A 25659-nucleotide genomic window follows, 5' to 3' on the forward strand; every position below is an offset into this window, starting at 1 on the left:
TCTTGTGTCAAGATTTAATAATAATAATAATAATAATAATAACATTTCAAAAACAATGAGTGCATTGTACACGAGACCTGGTTTCAGTGGTTTTTTTTGACTGTTTGCCCTGTAAGTGTCAGTGTACTGAAGACCTGGGGAATGGTGAGTGGATAAAAAACCCTGCTGGGACATTTCTTGGAGGAGGGCAGGGGAGAGAGGGCAGCAAGAGCATCAGAATCGAACGAATGTGGCATCGATCTGCCGGACAGTTGGGAGGGCCAGCATGATTTTGCGCCGGTACTGGGGGTCCTTCTGCAAGGGGTTTCGCTCCAGGTATACAGTCTCCAAATTCTTGGCTCCTTTCAGCTCATCCAGGTCACTCCAGCTCTCAATGAGGTTGTCATTCATCTGCAGAGCACACACAGGCACATTCACACCCACAGGTACCCCCAAGAAAAGGAAAGCAGTCATGGTACTGCGTCACTGCTACTGGGGCACCACTGCTGCACAGGATCATAAACACTTTGTCTACAAAGTAGAACCTCTGGAACCTCTGAGATGAGCTTTCCTGTCTCACATCCCAGGCCTCAGCACTAAAACCAACTTCCCCTACACTGTCCTGGATGCTGGTCAGATGCTCCACCCTTCAGACACCAGATCCAGTCCAAACACTGTGCTGGGAAAGAGCCTGCAAGGCACCAAGCCAGTCTCTACACCATCTCCCACTCCATTGTGCATTTATGGACTGGAAATGTTTATATCATAATTTATTTCCACTGTGACATCCATCTTTACTTTTATGACTTCTCAGGAGACATTAAAAAATGTCCCAAGCCATCAAGAAAAGCAACATTTTCCTCTCTCCTCTACATAAATTTCCCTGCAAAACCTGCTTCTGCACTCCAGAGGAAATGCCAAGCTCTCTGATTTGGGTTCTTCTCCTGTCTTTTTGTTGGCTTAGCAATTGCAAAGGAATGAGTGCTTCAGCTGCCCAACAAGGAAGCAAAGCTGCAATGTGGCCACATGCTGCTCAACCTCGAGACAACAGCACCCTTCACTTTTGGATATGGAGTCACTGCAGCAATGCTACCTTCATATAAAACATAAAAAAGCCCTCACTGGATTGTCTCACTCTGCTACAGCTCATCAAAATGGTACTTCAGCCAAGTCACTCAACCTTCAGATGTCTCAGTCCCTCCACTGGAGATGTGCTACTGGGAAACTGCTAGAAGACTATCACAGGGTCTAGGATTTTGAATTCTGTTTACTTAAGGTGTTAAAGGACATTTTTATGTAGCTTCAACTGTGCAGTCAGTGAAAAAAATATAACTTGGGAGATATAACACTGGTTTCCATTGAAAATTCTGCCCTGCTCCTTTTCAAACAAGTCAGTATTTTTTAAACATGGTGTTGAAGTGGAACAAAGCCAGGAGGGCATTTTCCATGCTCAGCTAACAGGTCTTGGCCAGTGCTCTGCTCTGACAAAGAACTCTAAACACCCTAGTGTTTTTGCAAAGGAATCCCGCCAAGTTCAGCTCTGGCCTGTCCTTTCAGGTGCAACCAGTGCAGACACCTCCTATTAGCAGAGCAATAGCAAAGAGGAAGACAGAAGGGAATTGCACGGCCTCAGGACAGGCCCCACACCAGACACACTGCCCTGCCTCACCTCTGCTGCCCAAAAGATGCCATGTTAAATGTCCTGCTCCTTAAAGAGTTCCTTACAGACACACATGACCAGGTAACGCTGCTGGCTGTCTCCTCAGCCTCACTGCAAGATGATGAAAACAATCTAAGGAGCCTGGGCTCCAGACTCCAGCTGGGTTTCATTTGAAGCAGCTTTCTCCTCATTTAATCTCAGTATCTGCCAAAGAGTTTAAATAGCTCCAAATGACAGACACTGTACAGCACAGCTCTTATTCTCTTATTCTTGAATGCAGAAATTCTACAAGAGCTAAAGCACATGCCAGCTCATGAACATCTGCAGCTTCTTCTTTTTGTCACATGAGCACATTTGTACACAGCTCCCAAACATGGCACAGTGCTGCTGCTTCAGGATAGGATATCACTGAATTACCTGACCTGACTTAGGGAAGCTAGAGAGCTCAGCAATTCAGGGTACTAAAAAGAAACAGAAGCAAACCTAAGCTGTTATTTGCCTCACAGGAATGGAACCAGAGGTTGGTTTAATTTTCTTCATATTTATAACACCATAAACATATGAACTCTGCTCTGAACAAGCTCTGTGCTTCCCCTGGTAGTCTGTCATTCTCACTTAGAGAAAGAAGAGCTGCAGAAATAAGACATGTGGGGCTGTTTCATAACCAACCTGAGCGTGAAGGCAGGGCCCATTTCAGAGACAGGCTTCTTACCACTCATCACAAGGCTGGCAAAGAAATTTTTAAGCTCTGCATCTTTCCTAGGGAAAACCACCACACACTCCATCCATGCAGACTGTCAAGATCTTAAAGCTGATCACCAGAACTAGGGGAGTTCCCTCCAAGGCACACATGTCCATATGCTGGCCATCAGAAGGGTTTCCCCCACTGTTGCACAGAACATTTTGGGGAACAGCTCTGCCTTGTGCTTACCCAGAACTCCTGGAGCTCTGTTAGGTGACTGATATTCTCGATCTTCTTAATTCTGTTGCATGCAATGTCCAGCATTGTGAGTTTGTTCTAGACAAAGCAAACACAAAAATATTAGATCTGATTTCCTTTCATCTTCTCTGTACCACTTTTTCCAGGCCCAGAGTTGGAAACTGTCAGAAGCAGACACATTATTGCCAGCTGCTCACATTCAGCTCAACTCTTTCTGCCTATATAGAACAAGGAAGATTGTTCTCAATCAAGCTGGGCTACTGACCCCCAGAAGCCATGTGACAAAAATGAAGGCAGTTACTGGCTGGATGGCAGCTGCCAGCCAAGGGCTCCTAAAAAGTGAGCTTTCCTCAAAGTACATTAAGAGGAAGATTAAAAATCAGATCCAAAGTGTCCCCTTGAGCAGCAGAGTTGAACAAACTCTTAGCAGCAGGAAACTCAACAATTTTAGAAAAACTTTTGCTGGGTGAGAATGAAAATGATACAGGCTTCCAAGAAACCCATCCCATCCAAAAAGACAGACATGTACACTGACAGGAAGGCAAGCTGCATGCCATGGCTGGCCTTACTCCCAGCTCCAGTTTTGTCCCATTGAAAAGCACTCATGGTCATCACTAAGCTGTTGTCTGAAAGGCTGCAGCAGCCAGCCAGCTGTGTCCAGGAGCTTTCCCTGAGGATCAGCCAGGGTACTGCTTCAACCACGTCTCCCTTCCCCATGTGATGGAAGTAATTCTACTCCAGAATATCTGCAGCATCTTTACCCACACGAGATACTTTAACATAAAACAAACTCTTGGATATTTGTGGTCTCTCAAGAGACTCAGGAACCCACACCTAACTGGGGAAAGCAAGGAACAAAAACTTCTAGAAAAGCCACTAACACAAGCAGCTCACGGCAACAATTGTGTTGCACAGTCAGCAAAAGCCTGCTCACATTGTTCTCCAGTCCCTCGATGACTTCGATGCCATTGTGGCTGAGGTACAACTCCCGCAAATTCACCAAGCTCTGCAGCCCCTCGATCTTGGTCAGACGGTTATTCTGGAAGTGTAGCAGGCTGTTTAGTACCACTCCAAACAAACCCAAACCCTTGTGACTCCCCGGAGGAAAACCATTTCTCTAAAGTATGCCTGGGAAGGGGAAATAGTCTGCTTGGCCCCAGACTGATGCTGTGAGCTCAGCTGTTTGATCTCTGCACTGCTGATGCATCAGGAAGTCCCATGGGAGTCCCAGTCTCCAGCAAAAATCAGACTCTGACCTTTCCATCAAAAGTTGTAGCCTGAAAATTTTTTGGCTTGGTGTCTTAAACAACAGCACAAATAGAGTTCATTTTGTAGCTCTTCACAAGTGGGAAGGTCAGAGAGGAAGTTCCACCACCTTAATCACACTGCACTCTGCTGTAGCTAATTCTTTATGCCCTGCAGAATAATGGCACATACAGGTACCACAACAGGTAGTCAGTGTGTCTTGCCAGCAGCTTTAACAGATGCTAGAATGCACAAGAATTGTCATATGGATAAGGAGGAGACTCGGTGAAAGAAAATTAGCTGCATTATCTTTTATTCCACCTTTTTAAAAGGAAGAAGCTTTCTGAAAGCTCATTCAGGACAGATTGCATTCAGCACAGTCTTGTTCACATTTCCTGCCTCTTCAGTAGGAAGGCAGTGACACTGAACCACTGTCATTGTAAGGACTACCTGGCATAACACTTCCAGTGTTACTGTAACACTCTAGGAAACAGTGTTTCAGGAAGGAAGTAGGGGATTACAGTAATTTCCTGTTCTTTTTTCCATAAAAATATGGAAAAATGTATAAAACAAATACTTGTTTGATAATTTTATCAGTGTCTGTCAATCTCAAGTAGCATGAAAGGATGAAAAAAGACAACACAAACAATATCACACTTCCTTCCAGTACAGGAGTTTGACTCTAACACTGCTGACCTGCTAATGGGGGCTTACAAGAAGGCCGGAGAGGAATTTTTCACAAGGGTGTGCAGTGACAGGACAAGGGGGAATGGCCTTAAACTGAAGGAATACAGGTTTAAATTAGATTTTAGGAAGAAATTCTTCTCTGTGAGGGTGGTGAGGCCTGGGCATAGGATGCCCAGAGAAGCTGTGGCTGCCCCTGGATCCCTAAAGTGTCCAAGGTGGAATCTTGGGACACAACCTGGGATGGTGGAAGGTGTCCTGCCCATTTTGGGGGGTGGAGCAGGATGGTCTTTAATGTTCCCTCCAACCGAAACCTTTCTGGCATTCTGGGATTCAAAAGAGCTGATCCTATCTCACAGGGTGGCTCATGCCACTGAGGCTTTTCAGAACACAACCAGTACCTGTATACTGAGCACAGTCAGGTTTGTCAGCGCATCCAGGTTCTGGAGCTTGGTGATTTTATTCTTTCCAAGGAACAGACTGTCAAGATTAGCCAAGGTGTCGATGTTTTCTATCACCTGTGAAACGACCAGAGGAGACAGTGTTACTGCAAAACTCCAGCTGGTAGATGTGGCTGTCACTTTTGTAGCCACATTATAACCATGTGGTGTATCCTGGGTAGAAGATATTCATTTATAAAGCAAACAAAATCTGTCGCTAGTGAATAGAAACAGAATCTGGGAAGAAAAAAACACAATTTGTAAATTTAGTCCTGTACATCAGTGACTGCATAACACAGAGGTAAGTTGTTCAGCTCCTGTGCCATAAGCAAAGTTAACTGTCTCACAGGTGTGTGTGGGTGTCGGTGTTAACAGATTTAACTACTGGCTATACAGTCACGTTTCAGGCAGAACACACCCACACCAGTCTGAGTGGTGTACACTTTTTAAACATCCTGGCAGAATATGGACACTGTACCAGTTTAGCTCAAGCTCAGCCTTCAGGAAGAGGAAATAAGGATCCTTGTGAAGCATCAGGGATATTACAAAGGAAGGGAGAAAGTAGGAACAGAAGAGCAAAGACAGGGAAAAAAAAGGGAAAAGGGTAAGATTACAAAAGGCTCCTGCAAACAAAAGGAAACATTTTTATTTCTCAGGGAAAGGCCTCTGAATTAAAAAACCAAAATGCTGTTAAAAGTGACAAGGATTTTACAACCAGAATTCAGCTCACAGTAAAACAATAACATGGACACAGACACACCCAGAGCTGTGTGTCTGTGCTCAGGTAGGCTATGACATCTCAGCTTTTCCACATGCTACTTGCCTGCCAAAATTTCAAATCAGTAGTGCTGGGGAGCCAGGCCACTGAGTCCTAGCACCACTTGCATGACTCTGTGTTTACCTGTGCATGTAATAACAAAGAAGAAGAAGAAGATGATGGATGCTCAGGAAAGGTAAGAAGCTTTTCAGCCTCTATCCCACTACTGCCAGAAGACTGAACAGACAGTGTTAATCAACTCAAAATTGCATTCACCCCCCTTCTAGACTAAGGACTTAGCCCTTTCTTGACCTTGCAAGAAAAATTATAGATTTGTTGCTCATTGGCAGCTTCTCCAGCCCTGAGAAGGAAATACTGATGACCCAGTACAGGGAGAAAAATGGAACAGATGGACATGAGGGGACAAAAATATAAGAACAAGTAAAGAAGTGCTTCCATTATAGCTGCCTCAGTCCAACTTTAAGAAAAAAAGCATTAAATATGTCAGCTCAAGCATAAAGTTCTGCTCCCCAAAAGAAACAGAGCAAAAAGTGCTAAGTCCTGAGGGATTCCAAGATAAGGGTACTCCAAGAGGTTTAAGTGTGCAGAAGAGTAGGCAAGAACAGCCCTGCTGCAGCAGCTTTAATGCACAGCAAAGTCAATCAGGCACCTCAGAGCCAAGAACACTGCCTGAAGAGTCCACAGGCTTGTACCCTAAAGAGTTAAGGATAGGTCCAGCTTAAAGCATAGAGCCAAGGCACCCTAGACCAAGAGAAAACTAGCCCAGGAGTTCTGGGTATCCCTGGCAGCATGAGATTTCTTTGTGCCAAGCCAAGTCACAGGTTACTCACTCCAATAAAGCAATTAGAAGCATAGAACACTGCTGTTTGAAGAAGTCAGAACAGAATTAACAGACAAATAGAAAAAAAAAACAAAAAAAAAACACTAAAAAGAAAGTAATTTAAGAAGCTTGTGTTACCCATAGAGTGACAATTTTGGGGTTTTTTTTTTGTTTGTTTGTTCTGTTAATATGCTCAGGCTCAACACTGAGAAAACACACGTAAAATAAATCTAACCTCATTGTTAAAAAGATATTCCTTGGCTTGACAACGTTATTGACAATGCACTGCCTAAGTATCAGTTCAGAAACCTAGCTGGATTTCTTTTTTTCCCCAGATGGTAATGATGTTTAGATACAGAATTGTCACCGCAGGACAAGAATACAGTACAGTTTTGCTTAACACAACTTTTGTGATGTAAGGATCAGTGTGCTGAGCCTGCTCTGCTTCTGAAAAAAGCCAAGTGCTTCTCTCCATAACTGCTGTTCCCCCATCCCATGCAATCTCTGAGGTTCCTAATCCCTCATCTGACCTAGCTGATGTTCTCACACCCTAGATTTATTCCCCTAAATAATTTCATTTCTAAAGCAGAAATTTCTGGAAAACAATTCAGTCCGGTTTAGCTTTAGGAGCAAAGCAAAGTATTTCCTCTTCAAAAGAGTAGCACATATTTCTGCCTTAGAAGGCTCTTTTTAAAAACTGAAGTTTCCTTCTTTTCTACAAAGACAAGCATTCTTCTACAAGTCCTGAAAGAAAAAGATCTTTTCCTAATCTTTCAGCATAACAAGTAATTTCTCAGAGACTATAAATGGGCAGCACCAATTTACACCACACTGATTGAAATGCACTCATCTTTTATGAGTATTTTCTAAAGAGCATGTAATTAAAAAAGCTTTAAAAAAAGGCTTATTTTGTATGTTGCAAGTCTTTTTGTCATCTGTCTGACCAATTCTCTTTTGAACTGAGCAAATACAGAGAATCATAGCTTAGGGACAGGAGAGACTACTCATAACTGCTCTCCTGTAAGTGGCACAGATTTTAAATTGAAAAAGTCACAAACAACAAAACCCAAAAGCAATCATCAGCAGTACAGTACCAAGTTTTAGGTTTTAAAGGCATGTCAGAGCAAAGCCTCAAGAAAATCTTTTTGCTGAACAAGACTGACTGCCATAGCAGACAGTCAATTGCACCTGCAAATCAAACTAATTTTGTTTTCAGTAGGTTTCATGGACTCAGCAGCAGTCTGTAGAGAGGTAAGAGAAAACAATTGCCTGTTTTGATAGGCTTGGCTGTCTAGCAGGAAGAAACCATAACATGAGAAAGGAAACACGTAGGGGGATATACGAGTTCATTAAAGACAAATTCATAAATGGTGATTTAGTAGCCAGGCACTAATGGATAATAAAAGGCTCCAGCATGCAATAAGCACAGTGAATGACTGGAACAATAAAAACCAACAAAATTGCAAATCAAAGTCAATGCAGTGCACTTTCAGAAAATGCCAATATCACACCAAAGAGCTGAAAATTCTCCAGCCAACATCTCAGAGCAAACCTACCCGAATTCGGTTGGACCCCAACTCTAACATCTGTAGCATCTGCAGGTTGCTCAAATTTTCAATTTTGCTGATTTTGTTGTTGACAAGGAAGAGTTTTTTAAGCTGAGTAAGCCGATCTAGTCCTTCGATGTGTCGCAGAACATTAAAGGAGATGTCCAGGATCCTGAGGTAAAACAAACCAAAGGTCTCATCAGTCCATCAGGCATCAATGATTCTGAAAGAGGCACCTGTCAATTGGTGGGGAATCTCCCTCTCTGCAGAGATCAAGCCTTTGCTAGGCCTTGAAGCTAAAGTCATGGATGCAATTTCTTTTTAGCAGAAAATACAACAAATAAAACCTTCAAAATACTTCTTCAGTGTGTTAGCAAAAACAAAAATCATCTGCCACATGCAGAAGACAGCCATTATTTTGTCCAGCCATGGAGCTGCCACGGTGGGAGGAAGGCAATCTGCATTTTCCTTGGGAAAGGTACCTGCCTACAAGATCTGCCTCTGATAGGACCATGTCAAGGGCTCCCCTGGGCAGGAAGCAGTTGTGATGGTGAGAAGTGGGCCAGTCCTTCCCCAGTGGGAACAGTTTTGTAATGTACCTCTGCCTCCAGAGTGATCCAGGCAAGTGCCAGAAACTCAGAAACTTGGAAGGGTACTTACCCCTTCCCCAACACTCTTCAAGAAAAGAAAACACAAAAAAACAAAGACAAAACAAATGAAAAAAAATCCACCAAAAAACCTTACATGAAATCTCTTGTAATTTTTGCAGGAATAAAAACCTGTTAGACAGAGCTCTTGCTACAAGAGCAAAGGGGCCTGAGAGCTCCCACACCTGTGTGGAAGCTGCAACCACCTGCCATTCTCACTGCCTTACACAGCACATGTTTCATTTCCAGCTGCCTCTCCCTGGGGAGTTTCAGGACAATGGAACTTATTTACTGCACGGGTCAAATATCAATAGAGTAGATATTATCCTTCACAGAGCACCAAAATAAATTCTGAGAGGGGCTTGGAATAAGCACAGCATGAGTAACACAGTGAGTAGCAAACCACCCCCAACCTAATCCTGGTGATTCCCCTGGACTCACTCAAGTTCCACCAGAGACTCCAAATTCTCAATCTTCCGAATTTGATTGTCATAGAGATCCAGCTCCCGCAAGGTCTGCAATTGCTCCAGGTTTTCAATGTGCTTGATCAAATTTTGACGGAGACACAGAGTCTAATTGTTGAGGAAAAGTTTAAAAAGAAACAAGAAAATGGATATGAAGGATTGCATATAATGCCTTTTGGCTTAATGACAAAAAGGTGTGTGAGAGGGTTTCCCCATTAAGTTTTGCTGGGAATTTGTTGGGTTGTTAATGGCTTGTTTGGTTTTGTTTATTTGTTTTTTTAATAGTCTTTTCTTGGTATACTTCTATTCTACAGAAGGAAATCTTTCAACCACAATGGTCAGACACAGTAACAGCAGCCCAGAGAGGCTACATAATCTCCATCCTTGGAAATACCCAAAAAATTAACTGGTGAAGGCCTTAAGCAACATGTTCCAACTGGGCCTGCTTTGAGGGCTTTACTGGAGACCTCTAGAGATCCTTTCCCATCCATGTTATTCAATGATCAGTCTGCTGTGCTAGTCCAGGATGTGCCCTGACATATTGTCTCTCATCCACTTCCAAAAACAAACTTGCAAAATCCCAAGGTTTTTGTTACTACTTGACAAATAGGTGAACACGACCTTCTTCAGCTAAAAATTAACTCCCTAAACGTCAGCCAAAAAGATACTTTCTATCTGTCCTCTTATAGGTTAGATCTACAAAATCCCCAGTTCCCAGAGGCGTTCTCTACTCCCCAGGACTGTTACCTTCACTTTCTTGAGCACCTCAAATCCTTCAATCTTCCCAATTCGGAAATGATTCAAGTCAACATCCTTAAAGAGAAATGGAGAGATTTAGCAGTTGTTTCAAAACAAATCTGGTCTTTAAAGATCAACCTGCTACTTTGTTCTAAGGAAATGATAGTCTTACAAAATGTGTAGCTCATTAAAACTTCCCTTCCAAGAGCATTTCTAAAATGGGTTTAGCACGTGGTTTTACCAACACAACTGACACACAAGGCCTAAACTTGCCAACTGCAAATGCAATACCTGCAAAATGCAACATCCCTTTCCTAAGCCTGAGCATTACCAAAATTAGAAATCTTCAGAAATTTATTAAGAAAAATTCTTGCATAAATAAAGTTTTGCATAAAGTTCTCTTAACTACTTTTCTAGGGTTTAACCAGAACACAAATTGCCATTTCCAGTTCCAGGCCTCAGATGAGCAGAAATCACTGACAGTTTGAATAACCAGTGGTTCTGTCAACGTTAATTCTTCACTGGCAATCAGCTGAGGCACTTCACATCTGTGCTGTTCAGCCCCAGATGCTCCAGTTTTGAAAGTCAAGGAGAAACAGAGCACTTCCCCACCCCAGCTCAAACCCTCTGCTGCTAACAGGTTCACGAGGTTGCTGTTGCCAAGGCAGTGGGCTGGGTAAGTCACTGTGCCTGTTCCACATCACAGGGCTCACAGCAGCAGACAGCTCACTGAACATACTCTCTGAAGCTTGTAGCAATACCTCTTGCAGCACAGACACACCTTCAGTGCATCTATGCTAAATTTAAAATTCTAAACAAAATCTTTCAGCTAGTGAAAAAAAATGAAACACCTCTACTTCTAGTCTAAAGGCTCTGAATCAGTTCTGGGGAGGATCACAGTAGCCAGCACCAGAATTAGATCTTTTAATCAGGTTTCAATACTTGCCTTTGCCTACCTTTGCTTCCTGCCGTATAAAGCCCCTAAGGACAAAAATCTGCCTTTACCTCAGCTTCTGGATCCAGGCTAATAGTCTCCATGTCCACTGGTGTCTCTGCATCTCCTGCAGGAGAAGCAAACACATTATGAACTTCTGTACCAGCCAGCCAAAGACAGGGTAACAGCCAACATCCAGAGAGCAAATTCTCCTCAGGAGAAGAAACACACGAGAGGCAGAGTTCAGACATCCTGCTTCATTAAAACCATGACAACTCGTTATGGAAAAAACTTCCTTATCAGCAGGATTTCATGCTCAGATGCAAAAGACACACAGATCAGCACCTTGCCCAACCTGCCTGTGTGTTTGCTGAAAACTGCAGGCTCATGAGAGGGCAGGATGCCTTTCTGTCACACCTTCAATCATCCCTTTAAAGATACCCCATCCAAAGTGTCTGTGCTTCTCTGACAACATAATAAAACCTTGCCAAGAAGGAATTGTAACTGTCTAGTGAGATGACCAGGAATGACCAAGCATCTCAACAATCTCAACCTTCAGGGGTTTTTTATTAGCACTGCCACTTTATCTCACCGTTGTGAACACTTTTGCATGGATCTCCCTTCCTTTTGGCTGAACTCTCTACTATGCCAGACAACACTGTTTATCCCACTACATGAATTTCCTTGGGAAATGCTTTTATAGCTCTGGAAAACAAGACAGCATTTGCTGTGCTTCTACCACAGCACAGGAGGAAGGGAAATTTACTGGAGAATTCATGCTGAATAATTCATGTCCATTCCCATTTGTTGGAGATGGTGTGTTGGTTGAACCAATTTCTGATTCAGCTTTGCAAAACTGACATATGACATGCAAGATTTTTCTACTTCATGTGCAAAGCTTCTCTGGGTGCTACCAAAAACTCAAGCAACTTTAATTGAAGTCACATCCCAAAGGCTTTGCCTTTGGGATTTTACTCCTGCATGTATGCAAGCTCATTCCCTCAACCCAGCAGCAGTGACTGTTTTCACAGCCCAGCATGGTTAAAACATCCCTGTAAATGTCAAGTGCTCCTATTTAATGAGTGTTTCTCCTGCTAATGCTTGGCATTGTAAGTAGTAATGAAGGCACAAACAATACCAGCATCACCATTTTTAATGCTACCATCCAACTCCAAGGGCTTGGTGGTCCACAGATCTTCACTAACCTTCCTATATTTGGGCTGTTGCTCTTGCCTGGACATTTAAACAGGAAAGACTCACTGAACTGATTCACAGAAGTTAAGACTATAAAAACAATCCTCATATTTTAGATTTATTTTTTTTTTAAACAGCACAAATCAGCAGGAAACATAAATTATAGTTTGGGAATGCAAAATGCGCTGGTAGTCTTGGGGATGTTGAACAGAAAGATAGAAATGCCACCAAAAATTGACACACGTACATGTGCCTGTCAGCAATTAACAGTGAGCAACGCCTGCTTTTTTTCATTTTAGCTCCATATCAGGAGCTCTGCACTTCAGCAATGGAGTGGGATACCCCATCCTGCTGCTATGAAGGCTCTACCTCTTTTACCTGTTTCTTGGGTGCAAAGTCAGTGAGAAGTGCTCCAAGCCAAACAAGTGGTCTTGCTGAATTTACAGCCCACAGAAACAGTGCCTGGGTTGGAACTACAGTTATTTGAGATATCAATGAAGAAATCCAAATTATACCCCTTGTATTGAGTCATACTGGCAGCAACTTAGTGTTCATGGTGATGGAACTTTCTGAGTTTCAAGGCTTTTGAGGCTTTAAAGTTGTCCAACAGTAAAGCAAATCACGCACTGGGTAAAAAAATAAATCTTCAGCAAAAAACCTCATTCAAGAAAAAAAAATTCTTTGGCTTCATTTGGCTAGCAAGCTTGAATGTTTTAATTTACAAACACTTGATTTAGGTAATGTGTTAAATACTCTGTTCTGGGGCCTGTCAAAGGGTAGGCTCCTCTTAATTTTGACATATGGCTTTGTGAGAGCACTCATGATAGCCAGTGTGGAAAAGAACACTCAAATTCAAAGCTGCAAAACCAAATCACACCGGATGCACATTGAACTTGCTAAAATAAAAGAAAAAAAAATTAAAAATTAACAATAAAATAAATAAAGGGGAAGATTTAAAACTGAACACACAGGCACTTTATTACTCATGCTGTTGTGTAATAAAGCCAACTGTCATAAAGCCCATGCACTGTGTCTAAAGCAAACTGCAGCCTGAGGGAGCTGTGTATCTGGTATCAGCTGCAAATCAGTATTGGTATGAAAATGTTAAAATACACTTTCTCTCAAAGAACAGAAAAAAAAAAAAAAAAAAGCAAGAGAAAGAAGAGAACAATGGTTCTAACAAATTTACAGTCATTTATATGTAATTTTATTTATGAACTGACTGGATATAGGAAAACTCTTAACTGATCGTCCTACCAGAACTTTACAGCCAGGACTGCAATTTCCCTTGGAAATTGCTTTACTCCACACTTCTCAATGGGAAAAAAAACATCACTCTGGCAATGAAGTTCTGTAAGTTAATTTTTGTGCAACCTATGTCTGCAAGCCACATGCCTCTGCAGAGGTGGAAAGAAAATCCACCATTCAGAAAACCCAAAGCCCACAGCAGGAACAGTCATTACCAAGTTACGTAAGTTCACAGTACCACAAGCATTTCAATCAACAAAAAGTCTAACTACACTTTTAAAGTGCATATGCATGAAGAATATTATAAATAGCTCAGTTATAAGCTTTCTAACCCAAGGCTCTATTCCTCAGAGAATTAGCTAAATGATGAATTTGAAATTTCAGCTGCTCAAGCTCTTTCTGCTTAACATCATCTGTGAAAAAAAAATGTGGAAAACTCATCATTTTCCTTTCAGCTGAGAAACTCAAAGCTGGCCGTGGAAAATATCTCGAATGTTCAAAAATTATTCCTCTGCTTGGTTCCTGCCCTAGTTTTCTGAATGCTTACAGTTTGGAAAAAGTAACAATACAGTCATTATATTAAACAGTACACAAATGTAATTCAGCAGACAAATCTGAATGTGTTTTTCTTGCTTTCACTAGAGTAAAAGTACAGCACTTCTGTATTTCCTTTCATAGAATTCCCAGGGGAACAATGTGCAAAATATAACCTCCAACACACAGCTAAATCATGCCAGCTGAGCAAACACTCAGGATTCCAGGCAGGCAAAGATGGTTCTATCAATTACATAGTGCTTGGGATGCACGGTTTGAAAAACCATGACTGGCCTATGGAAGAACATTTCCTTATTAATATTTAGGGGGATTAAATTATAAACAATTAAACCTATATAGAGTGCATTTAGTTATGAGATGAGATTTAAAATTCTAGTAACAATTCACTAGTTTGAGAAATACTTTGGCAAATCCCAATGCACAAGGTTAAGACAAGGAGGGATCCACTGTAAGAACTATTTCCCTTCCAGTATCCCAATAAAAATAACGTGGACATCTCTGTCAAAAGAATGATGTTACACTTGAGATTGCACCAAAAGCACAGCTCAAATCACCACACAAGGTCTGCAGAAATGGATCTGCTCTGACAAGTTCCATGCAAGCCACTGAAAACCCTTCCATCAAACACAGGCTTTAAAGTCTGTCAATATTTCTGCCCCATGTTCTAATACAAACAATGAGATCAGGAGGAAGAGTTTAAACCCAAGAGGATTCAAAGATATAATTTTGAGGTGTCTTAGGACTTCTAAATTAACACAATAAAATGGACAGGTTCCTTCAATCCATCTAGAAATAATCTTTGTTGCCTTCCAAAGGAACCTGGCAATTCTTTAGGCAAAAAACTACATTAACTAAGGTAGAATCATGAAAAGTTCATCATGATAACTTCTAATGAAAATTTCCAGCATGTTTCCATATAAAATCTCTAATTTTCCATAAAAGAAAATAGAGAATAGAACAGAGATGAATAGAGAATTAATAAAGATGGTTTGCATTTTGATATCAAATATTTCAGAGAGAAACAAGGATGGGTAAATAAACAAGAAAAAAAAATCAAAGGTCTAATATTAATGGTTCCATAAAAAGCAGGCAACTTTATTCTAGCAACGACAACACTACAATTTATTGAAATTTCAAGCAGATGGCTCTAGGGCAGAATCCCATGGATACTCAGCCACGAGGAGCACAAGGGGCTGACGCAGGCTGCGCACTCGGCTCCTGGAGGCAGCGGTGAGGCTGACACAGTACCTGCGGAGTTCTCACCGTTCTGCTCATCCCGCAGGCTCTGCTGGCTGAGCTCTGTCACCAAGCGAACCGCCTGCTTCCTCCCCTCCTCGTCTCCCGACTCCTCCGACTCGATCCGCTTATCAACTGCACAAGACACAGAACGGCAGAATTAGGCTTCTTCCAGCAGCGGGGCACAGGGAAGGAGCAGCAAGCAGATGGAATAACCAGGATTCAAATAAACGACTAGGCAGTTAGTAGAAATCCTAAGTTAACTAAATGAAAGGTTTAGTCTAAAATAAAAGGCCTCTTACCCCTTGTTTCTACTTTGATTTTGGATGCACTTTTTCCTCCCATCACATCTTCCTAAAACCAACAATCTGGGAAGAAGACTGGAGGAAAAAGGAAATTTCTTAGATCAATGAAGTGCAATTCCAAAGATTACGGAGATGGAATTAGAACTATTACATTTTAAGAGCTTTTAGGAAAAAAAAAAAAAAAAATCAGTATCATGTACAATAGTACTAATGACACGAAGAAGTGAAGGTATCAATAATAAAAAAACCTAACAGATAAGAGAAACCGTATCCCCAGAACAACCTGCCAGATCCCTTCACGTTTACCGAGACCCAGCTCCGGTGGCCACCCTGAGCCTGGACCACAAGAAGCTCCTCGCTGGTCCCCCCTCTATTTGCTCTCGTTTCACCAAGGGACTAAGGAAAACCAGCGCCATCCAGAAGGTTTCTTTCTTGTTATCTATTTTTTTTTTGCGTCACGGCCATCTCCGCAACCCCACTCCTTCTCTTCCTCTGGCACACGGAGCCGCCGGGCATCACGGCGTGCAGCAACACACACCGGTCTCCCGGCAGGGCCTGGCCCCCCGGCCAGTGGCCCTCGGGCTGGACGCGCGGGGGCTGCACGACCGCGGAGGGCCCGCACGCCCCCTCTCAGTGCGCAGCTGGCAGCCGAACCGCCCGGAGGCGCCGGTCGAGCAGCCGGCCGCGCCACCCCGACCCCCTCAGCCTCCGCGGCAGCCCCAGCGGGCTCTCACCCTCCATCATCTCCTGCGGCCCCGCTCCGCTCTCCGCCGCCATATCGCTCCTCCTCCCACCGCCCCTTCCGGAAACTGCCTCCGCCGCCGCCCCGCCAATCACAGCCCGGCGCTGCCGACAATCGCCCGCAGGTGGCGCGCTCAGGAGGCGGGGAAACGCCCCTCCTGCCGCCCACCTGTGCGCACGCGCACCGGCTGCGCCCCCCGGCCTCCTGGGAGTTGTAGTTCTCTGCAGGAGGGCTGGGCAGTGGTCGGGACTTACTCCTCCTCCACCGTCGCCTGCTTTCGGCCTCGTTCTTCCGCCTACAAACCCTTGAGAGGAATAGCTATTGCCCTGCGGAAGGGCCTTCTACCTGCAGCTTTCCGCTCCCGGAGCAGGTGGGCCGCGTTGCCTCGCGGAGCGCGGGGTACCGCGTGTGGCGGCGGCGGGCGAGGGGAGGCCGGCGGGAGCGACGAGCGCCTGGGCCCCTCGAGCTGTTTTGCCTCCTCCCGCGCTGGGCTCCCATTTGCTCCTCTCGGCACCGCTCTCACGTCGCCTTTGCTCATTGGGTGCCGCGGCTGTGCTGAGTCCCGCCTGCCCTTCCCTCCGGGCCGCCCTGAGGAGCCGGGATCGGACTGCACCGTCCCGGTGGGGGCCGCTGGCCGAGGGCGTCCGGGCGGCACCCGGGGTGGGAGGGGGGGGCCGCGATACCCTTGCTGATTCAAAACTGCGAGTGACTTTCCAAATTACCCAAAGCTTTTGGTTTCAAAACCAGCAGAAAGGGGGAGAGGGTGCTGGCTGGGTGGTCAGCAGCTCTGACAGAAAGAAATGTGGTGGCGACGGTCACACGTATCCTGCAGAATCGTCTGAGTTGGAAGGGACCGAGAAGGATCCTCGAATCCAGCTTTTCAGTGAATAGTCCATAGAGGGATGCTAAGTCAGCAGTCACCTGTGGGTAGTAACCACACAGACCAAACAAGCGCTCGACAATGAGCGTTTTGCCGTCACTTGCGGTGTTGTGACTTGGGTTGGAATGCATCCTTACCTGCCAGCGTCAGTCCCTGCTGTGGGCCTGAGCTGGTGTCCTTTGTTTCTGTTGCAGATGGTGCAGATGGTGACCAGAGTGTGATCATGGCAGCTGAGGCTTACTGCCACTCTGAAGAGGCCCTTCTCTCTCCATCAGCAGGCTTAGTCCTTACTCATTTGAATGACTCTGATACGATAAGCAGATCCTTACCCTGTGGCAACAAAAGCAGGAGAAGTCGTCTCTCTGGGCTCTGTCAGCTTGGAGCATCGCTGCCTGGTGAGCACACTGTTGTGAGACTGAGTTCCCATGAAGCCTTCAGGCAGTTTCAGATCTTCCCCTTCCTCAAAGGTAGAAGTAACAGCAATAAGTATCTGCCAGATGGACTTATTCAGTAAACACCTGAGCCATGGATTACTGCAGGCTGGGAGAGCTTATAGGGAAAACATTACTAGATAGGTGCTCACAAAACCTTTGAAAATTGTAGTACAATCACTTGGCACTTGGCAGCCTAAAACATTGGTGTGGGCACAGATATTTCAATGTCATATACTGTGAACAGTTAATTAAGTGGCTTCCAACTAATGCAATTTTTAATAAGGGCTTGAGCTCTTACTGCAATTATTTAATGACTGTTTCATTTTTAATTTGAGATATTTCAAACCGTTTTAAATACTGCTAAGTGAAAAATAGAAGTTAACTACTCTGGTTAAAACTTATGAATGTTGGCAAGTTGTATGGACTAAGTTTATGTGTTCCATATTCAGAAAGATAAGGTTATGTTTTCTTTAGTTTAATTGATTTTATTTTCTTGTAGTTTCTTTAAAAATCTAGCAGTATGTATTTTGTGATTACTTGAAGGTTGCTTCAGTTGACAGCTTTTTTTTTTTCTTTAATTCATTCCTCTGACACTGTTGTTGCAGCAACATTGCTGACCTTTATGTTTCCACAGGGGAGAAGTGGAGCTCTTACTGTTTGTCTTCTCTGACAGCTCGTAACATTTGTACCAGCAAAACTGATAACTCACAGGCTCGGTGGGATTCTGCCTCTCTTTCTGCTTCCATTGGAAGTTCTGCTTCTTGCTCCTTTTTACACACCCCAGCTGTGGAGGAATCCAGCCAGCACCTCCCAGCTGCTGCACGCAACCCAAACCAAGCCATCTTCACTGTGGATGCCAGCACAACAGAGGTATTTGCAGCAGAACCTGCAGCACTAAGCTCCCCATAACTGGTGCAGGTTGTGTGATAGCAGGCTAAAATGACTGTTCTTCTCTTGTGTATCTGCAGGATAATCAGAGTGTCATGAAGGCATTTTGTAGTCTGCTCCAGCTCAGTAGTCTTCTTAAGACTGAGTTTATTTCCATTGCAGGTTGCAGTTAGCAAAATACACAGAATAATAGCAGAAGCAAGGATGTATTGAGTCTTTTTTCAAGGAGGTCAGGGAGGTTGTGGACTCCCCATTCCTGGAAATGCTCTAGGCTGGGTTGGATAAGGCTGGGAACAACCAGGGCTAGAGGAAGGTGTCCCTGCCCATAGCAGGGGGGTGGAAGTGGATAGTCTTTAAGGTCCTGTCCAACCTAAACCATTCTGTGATTCAATGGTTCTATAAGAATGCAGCTGTGAAGTGACATGAGGGAAGAAAGAAAGAGCAGAATGTGCTTCAGGCCTTCTCTCTGTGAAGTACTAACCCTGAAATGTGTTTGTGGTGGCACAAGATTTGTTAATCTACTCCAGTAAACTTCCCATTTACTTTGGGAGGGAAAGAATTTCTCTCTTCCTGACCTGAGAGGAATCTAGAATTGGGTCCTGAAAACTTTAAAGAGCTGTGCCATTTTTTTAGCTTGATCTGACAATTTAAAGACACTGAGTCCTGACATGCTCCGTTGCACAGGTTCCAGTGTGCCAGTGACTGGTGTGATCACTGCACACCTTTGAGTTTGGATGCAATTTTGTGGCTTGCCTGGGTTCTGCTTGCAAATACAGCTTTGTAGCTTTGCCTTCATGTATGTCACTGTTTACAGTTAAAAGAAAGCAGGAAACCTAAAAGGAAAGCAACATCTCAAAACCTCTTAACCAAAAAGATATGTGGGCAAGGGATGTCCTAGAATAAAAATCTATAATGAACTCAGAATTGCAAAAAAACATTTTGTTTCCACCAAGAGAAAGGGATAAGACATTAAAGCAACAACCTGAGGAGATGATGATATCTTGAAAAAACATACAGCTTTTATTCTTTGTTCAGGTTTTTTGGTTTTTTTTTTCTGTTCTTTTCTAGATCCTAGTGGCCAATGACCGAGCTTGCAAGTTGCTTGGGTTCAGTAGTCAGGAACTCATTGGTCAAAAGCTGTCCCACTTGATATCCAAATCTGATCAAGAGGCATGGGAAGCAGTGGGTGAGGAGTACCTAGAAACTTCTGAATGTTCAACAGTGGTTTCAGGAACTGTGGTATGTGAAATGTTCAAGGAAATATTCTCCACCACATAAAGTAGTTTTCTAGGCTTTGGTTTGGGATTTTTTTGTTTATTTTTTTTTTTTACATTTTGTATATAATTTCCTGATATATTAATCTCCTTGGTCATTTGGCAATTATGTCATTTGCAGGACTGTTTGGTTTAAAAGTTTACAGATGTGGGAATTCAAAGGGCAGAAGATGATTTAAGGGGACGCCCACGAGAACCTTGCAGCTGTCAATACACTGTAGTCACTGTGACTTGACCAAATCAGAGCCTAAACGATATTAGATTAAAAAAAATTTGCTTAACATGGAAAAAGTCTATTGTGGAAATACCCAATTGTCTGGTCCTTAAAAATATATTATAAATTATCTTAATTTGGATTGTGCATATTATAGAGGTTGAAGACATTGAAATACTGTGAAATGTCTGTGCCAAAACACCATAGTTAGTGCAAAAGAGTGGAATTGGTATTTTGCCTAGAATGGGGTTATTTATAAGAGAACTGCATGAGAAAATCTCCACATTATTTTCTTTTGCTGCTGTTGTGAGTTGTCACTAGAGAACCCTTGGTAAATGAGTTCATATTCTTTCTGGTGCTATTTTTGAACTGAAATTGTCGGTATCTCAGAGCCTTGTCTTCCTGAATACTCAGCTGGATATGGGGTGGGGACAAAGATCTAAGTTTGATTCAGTGAAACCCGAGATTAAAATTAAATGTCTGACAGAGGCACTTATTCTAAGCTGTTCCAAATACTTTATAGGAGTCACTGTGTAAGTCATAAACCCATTCTGTCAAGATCATAAAAATCATAAAAGGCTTGGGATGAGCCTTGCAGGCTATAAGATAAATAAACATTTTCTGATCTGAGAAAAATCTCCCATAAGAAATTAAATTGCTGTTTTTGCAGCTGAAAGTAAGGACTGTGTTACTAATGGGGTTGTTCATTTAGCCCCATGGGACATCCCTTAAATAAGACATCTCTGAGAGGCATTTCATACTAAATGCAAGGCTTTAGAGTATTATATTTATTATTCTGAAATCTTTATGCCTTTAGACTTCCTGAGGCGGGGAGAGACAATACCAAAGTAACAACATTTTGTGTATTATTTTCAGACATTTTGATCTCTGCATTAAAACTGTTTGTTGCCATAAAATACTAGTAAGTAGTCAATAAATTGAGTTTTTCTAATAATGATAAGGAGGTATCTTGGCTCAGTATCTTACTTCTGTTTGAAATACATTCTAAGTAAGCATTCATTCTAAGTCTTAGTAAGTCATGTCTCCATTTCTGAATCTGGTGGGAAGGTGGATGTTGTTGGCCACCTCAATGAGAAGATCCCTGTCTCAGTCTGGTTGAGGCAGATAAGAAGCAAGGACACCCAGCATTGTGTGGTTGTGCTGGAACCAGTGGAAAGACTTTCAGCTTGTGTTTCCTTCACAGTTGACGTAAGTGTTTTCCTAACAATCAAACAAGATTGCAGTTTGTGAGAGTTTGTGTGTGAGTGGAAGGTGTCTGAAAGGGAGCAGGCACAGGTTGCTGTTTGTGAACATGGAGTATGTCCATGGCAGGGCCTGAAACCAGGGCTGTGCATGCAGGTGTGGATCTCCTTGACCTGTTTGACAGCCCACACAGAAATACACTCTCCTCAGGGGACAGCTTATCCTTGAACAGTGTTGTTTTGGCAGGGGGTTGGTACTTTGGGGTATGGATGCCCTTGTGAAGGGATCATCTGGCTGAGGAGCAGTTGTGTGGAGCGCTGGACACCACTGCCTCTCCTGGGCAAAGGGCAGGCTCCCTGCACAGTGATATGGCAATATTGTTTTATGCTGTGTCTGCTTTTACTGAGTGAGTTATGTCTACCAAAGGACTGCAGAATGAAATTTCCTGCCATTGCTTAGATAACTGCAGAAACCATTGTCAAAACATTGAGTGACATATCTCAATTAACAATTGAGATAAAATTTTATCAGTCCTGTAAATTTTCCTCCCCAGGGAAAAATTATATCATGTGACCTCCTTTATGCTCATCTCCATGGCTACCCAACATTGGAAGCAGTAGTTGGACTCCACATAAAGGACCTGATTCCTTCTGTGCAGATCCCTCCTCTAGGAAAAAAAATCCCAAAGGTACAGTATGAGCACCAACTTCATTCTTCCATAGCCTTCCCATTTGGAGTGCATGCTGTTTTCCCTCCTTGCATAACAGAAGAAAGCCTTTTAAGAGAGAAGCCTGGTGCCCCTGGAAAAAGGCTGCCTTTTTGTGGAGCTGCTATCTGAAGAGTTCCTAACTAGGGATGAGACCATGCCCTGACCTCTTACTGGAATCTGTCCTGGTGAAAGACAGTTTTCTCCAATCCTAGCTTTGTAAGACACTGTGCTCTTTCTGTAAGCTCTTTAAGATTCCTTTGAATTCTTTAGCCCATTTCAATCATGTCACACATAAGGAGTGAAAGAATACCCAGGTCTTGCAAATGCAGTGAAAGTGGGCAGATAGGGAGTTGAAGGAGGCCTGCTTATGAATGCCTAATTTGTTGAAAAGCTGCTTCATAGACTGGTCTTCATCTCCAGGATATTTATTTAGTTATTTATTTATTTGGATTCCAAATCCTTAGCAAAACAGGTGTTGTTCATTTTGATATTCACAAGATCGGTTCCTTTTCTTTTCCTGTTCCTTCTTTCCTGTGTAATTTTAATGCAATAAATGTGTAATTTTAATGCAATAAACCCAAAACATTTGGTTAGTTAGAGGTTTTCTCTTTGAGGTTTTTTTTTTCAGTTGGGTTTTTTTGCTTTAATTTAGAACCTCAGGATCCAGCGAGCTGCAGGCAGATCCAGAGAGGGCACCATGTTTCCTCTCAGTTTAAAGCTGGAAGTCAGCCACCTGGAGGAGAATCAAGCAGCAGTACAGAAAGATGAGATTCCACAGACAGAAGGCTCCCTCCCAGGCTATCAGTACTCTGCTACAGTTGTGGTTTTCTCCACCATCAGTGGTCTTATCACTGTCCAGTCAGGTGGAATCATCTGTGGCATCATGGATAGTCTTGCTTTAATGCTCTTTGGCTATGAGAAGAAAGATCTTCTGGGAAAGGTAAGTTCATACCTCCCAGAAGACTGATACATGTGGCAGCATATCCACTGGAATTGTGAAGCTGTTTTACACTCCTTGCCATCACAAAACCCCTGTGTTTCACATGTTCAGTGAGTGAGGTGTGGGATGACATGCAAATTCCTGTGCTGGAATTGCTGAGACCTGCGGTGCTGAGGAGCTGCTATGGATTTCAAGTAGCCCAAAGCACAGTTCTGTGTTCTGCACTGGTCACGTGGAACACTTTTGCCTGGCTGTCCATGAGAATCAGGTCCACAGACATGGGTTGTCAGCATTTGCCCTGATCCTGTAAGAGTTGGCTTAGCTTTATAAGGTTTCATTCTTTGTTTTAGAACATTACATTCCTGATCCCTGGTTTCTATAACAACATGGAAAGAAGCAGTGGCTGTTCTGTGCCTTTACCTCCTCTGGGTGATTTCACGGGGACAGAAGGTGAGTGCCTGGTGTCAGTGCCTGCCATACATCTGGCTCTGGCTGCTGTAACCAAGGGGAAACGAGCAGAGATAAGAGGTTCACCTGCAAACATGAGAACATTCTTCATAAAAGCAGTGCCCCTCCATGCAGTTTTTAAATCAGGTTCCCACTATAGCCTCAGGTAAAGAAAGAGAACTGTTCACCTAAGACTGAGCTTCTCTCTTTGTTGCCAAGAAGATAAAACTGAATATCCAATTTGGAAATTACAGTGAGAATAGAAAATGCTTTGTACTTAACAAGCACTTTCTCTCCCTCCCCTGCTAGGACCCTGTGGTATTTTAAAATGTGTAAAATATAGCTTTTGTGACAGTATTGCAGCAGAGCTGTAGCTACTTAGGATTAATATTTTAAGGGGAAAATATAATATTATGATTTGGCTTGTGCTGCTGGCTAATATTCAATGTTATGGTTGCTGTATTTCAATCAGAGAGGCATGACATATTCCTCTGATGCAATTTGCATCAGAAATTATCAAAAATTTACTTCTCTGAACACAGCACCAATAAACAGAAGCAAAGAAGCCTCATGTTTCCATATCTGTCTTTTCCAGCTAGCTCTGCCCAACACAGAGAACACCAGCCAGTTAATGCTTTCATCTGTATCACATTTTAGACAGGTTTTGTCTCCTTTTCCCCCCTATTTTCTTTTTCTCCTTGCTTAGATATGCACATCTGAATGGTGCTGAAACCAGTGAACCCCACTGGAACAAAGAAGAGTTAGTGACAGTGTACAATTTCTTAGGTAATTGTTTGATGAAATGCTTCCTTTAATCTAGGAGTAGTTCAGTTCTTCAGTGAGGAAGCATTGTTGGCACTCAGCCATTATTAATTAAAGGATTGTTCTAGATTCACATCTAGATTTGTTCACTCATTACCTTCTGCAACAATAATACTAGGTTTACTTCATCTTCCAAACTCATGTTTTTCTTCTGATTTGTTGTCACTGGGAAAGAAAGAACTTCATCTCCTTTCAAACATGCTTTTTATCTTACAGCTTCAGTGAGTTACATACATCCAGTCCAAACCTTTTCATTACATGGGTTTGGAATGGGCTGTATATGTGTGGTTTGAGTTTGGTGGGTTTTTTTGTTTGTTTGTTTTTTGGTTTTGTTTTGTTTTTTTTTAATGCTGATGCTGTATGATCATTTTAATTTCAGTCTTTTTACATTATTGGCATTTTTTTAGGCCTCTGAACTTCAATTCAAGTAGCTAAGGCATGATACCAATATCTGCCCAAGAGCTTTGCTAGAAAAGCAAATTTTGGCAGCCCTAAAACATATAGATTCCTTCATGTGGTGATTTCTCAAAGTAGAGTGGAATGCTTGTATTTTGACTGTTTTGCCTCAGTCAAGCCTTTTATACTAAATTCCTTAGGAAAAAGACAGACCAAGGCAGTTCCAAGTTTATTTGTAATCACTGTAGCCTCTGAAGCCTAAACATAAAAGTTTAAATTGGTGTGGTTTTGTTTCCTATTTGGTACAGAGAGCAGCTTCTTGGCTCCATCTTTAGCACACCTTCTGTCAAGAGATGAAGAGCAGAAACTGGAGCAACAACACAAACATGACAAATTAATACATGATGAGAATAAACAAACAAATGGGACCAGTTTCTTTTCTCCTCCCTCACCTCCTGAAGCAGCATCCACCCCCACTAATAGGTAGGCATTTCATAGACTGCATTTTCACCTGGGAAAATGAAGAGTTGTGATGGCAGTCACCAGCAAAAGCTGATTTTTTCACCTGTTTGATAAGGGAAGGTGTAGCAAGGGCCTTCCATGCTTTGCTTTCTTTAGAATCTGAGTGCTGTTTGCAAGACAAGCTGGGCTGTCCCTGCCTTAGATTTTTATTTATATCTGCACAACCTACCATTGTAAAGTTACAGAAATTCCAGCCTTAAAGGGGACCAAATATTTCATCCAGACTTAGGAAGGTAATTAGGCTCTATCTTCACTAATCATAAATAGTGGATGTTTATCTCCTTCCAGCTGGTGTTGCACTGAAATCAGGTTACCTGGGGGGAATTCTGAGTATTATTCCTTCTGGTGCTTGGCATAAGTGGTCAGGTCATCCATTAAAACAGGGTAATGCATTACCGAAGTCCAGCTATTTTTTCTTGTACATTTCCAGGTCTTTCTCCTGTTACAAGGTTAGAAATTCTGTAGAAGTATGTATCTAATGCACATGGCTTACCTTAAGTCAAATTTTAGGCCTTCCACATTAACAATTCTAGCCTTCAGTTAGTACTGACTATCCATTTTAAGGTATAGACTATGACAGCATAGCTCTTGCTGCTTTTTAAAGCAGCTGATCGTGTCATTTGTTGTGCTCTGGTTTACATCTCTCGTATCATACTTGTAAGTAAGTAAGGATTGTAAGTGCTGTGCTTCATTGTTTTTCTATGCTGCATTTTTATTAATAGAAATCTTTGCAAAATACCTTGTGCCATGGGCTTCAGTAAACCCTGATAGATG

The 25659-nt window shown here is 42.7% G+C and overlaps 2 protein-coding genes across 18 annotated transcripts in view; one reads left to right on the top strand and one right to left on the bottom strand.

The window, feature by feature from the left end:
* Positions 1-16602, bottom strand: PPP1R7 (protein phosphatase 1 regulatory subunit 7). Of its 5 annotated transcripts, none has more exons than XM_088060905.1 (11): positions 16502-16602; positions 15412-15489; positions 15122-15244; positions 10948-11003; positions 9952-10017; positions 9182-9312; positions 8103-8265; positions 4910-5026; positions 3514-3618; positions 2571-2657; positions 1-390 (listed from the first exon to the last, which is right to left on the bottom strand). In XM_088060905.1, exons 2-11 carry the CDS (start codon positions 15452-15454, stop codon positions 214-216), a joined length of 1068 nt encoding a protein of 355 aa, XP_087917031.1. In that variant the 5' UTR covers positions 15455-15489; positions 16502-16602; the 3' UTR covers positions 1-213. The 5 variants fall into 5 exon arrangements, with proteins under 5 accessions (XP_087917031.1, XP_014113870.1, XP_005529692.1 ...); XM_014258395.2 differs by lacking the exon at positions 16502-16602 and adding an exon at positions 16149-16214 and having other exon boundaries at positions 15137-15244; XM_005529635.2 differs by lacking the exon at positions 16502-16602 and adding an exon at positions 16149-16214.
* The window catches only part of PASK (PAS domain containing serine/threonine kinase), a 17919-nt gene continuing 8592 nt past the window's right edge, over positions 16333-25659 (top strand). For 8 of the 13 annotated variants that reach the window (XR_015773434.1, XR_015773435.1, XR_015773436.1 and 5 more), the window contains exons 1-9: positions 16333-16526; positions 17231-17503; positions 18105-18340; positions 19427-19597; positions 20915-21055; positions 21603-21737; positions 22411-22698; positions 23049-23148; positions 24672-24846. Coding sequence is in view for 10 of the 13 variants with exons in the window: in XM_088060897.1 (XP_087917023.1) it covers positions 17260-17503; positions 18105-18340; positions 19427-19597; positions 20915-21055; positions 21603-21737; positions 22411-22698; positions 23049-23148; positions 24672-24846 (1490 nt within the window). In the remaining 3 variants the exon portion in view is untranslated. The remainder of the gene's footprint in view (positions 16527-17230; positions 17504-18104; positions 18341-19426; positions 19598-20914; positions 21056-21602; positions 21738-22410; positions 22699-23048; positions 23149-24671; positions 24847-25659) is intronic. The other 5 variants (XM_014258390.2, XM_014258391.2, XM_014258392.2 and 2 more) reach the window with 4 other exon arrangements.

This window comes from Pseudopodoces humilis, chromosome 11, assembly GCF_049639895.1.
Source record: "Pseudopodoces humilis isolate 2021_Gansu_Grassland_sample_001 chromosome 11, ASM4963989v1, whole genome shotgun sequence".
Taxonomy (NCBI): domain Eukaryota; kingdom Metazoa; phylum Chordata; class Aves; order Passeriformes; family Paridae; genus Pseudopodoces; species Pseudopodoces humilis.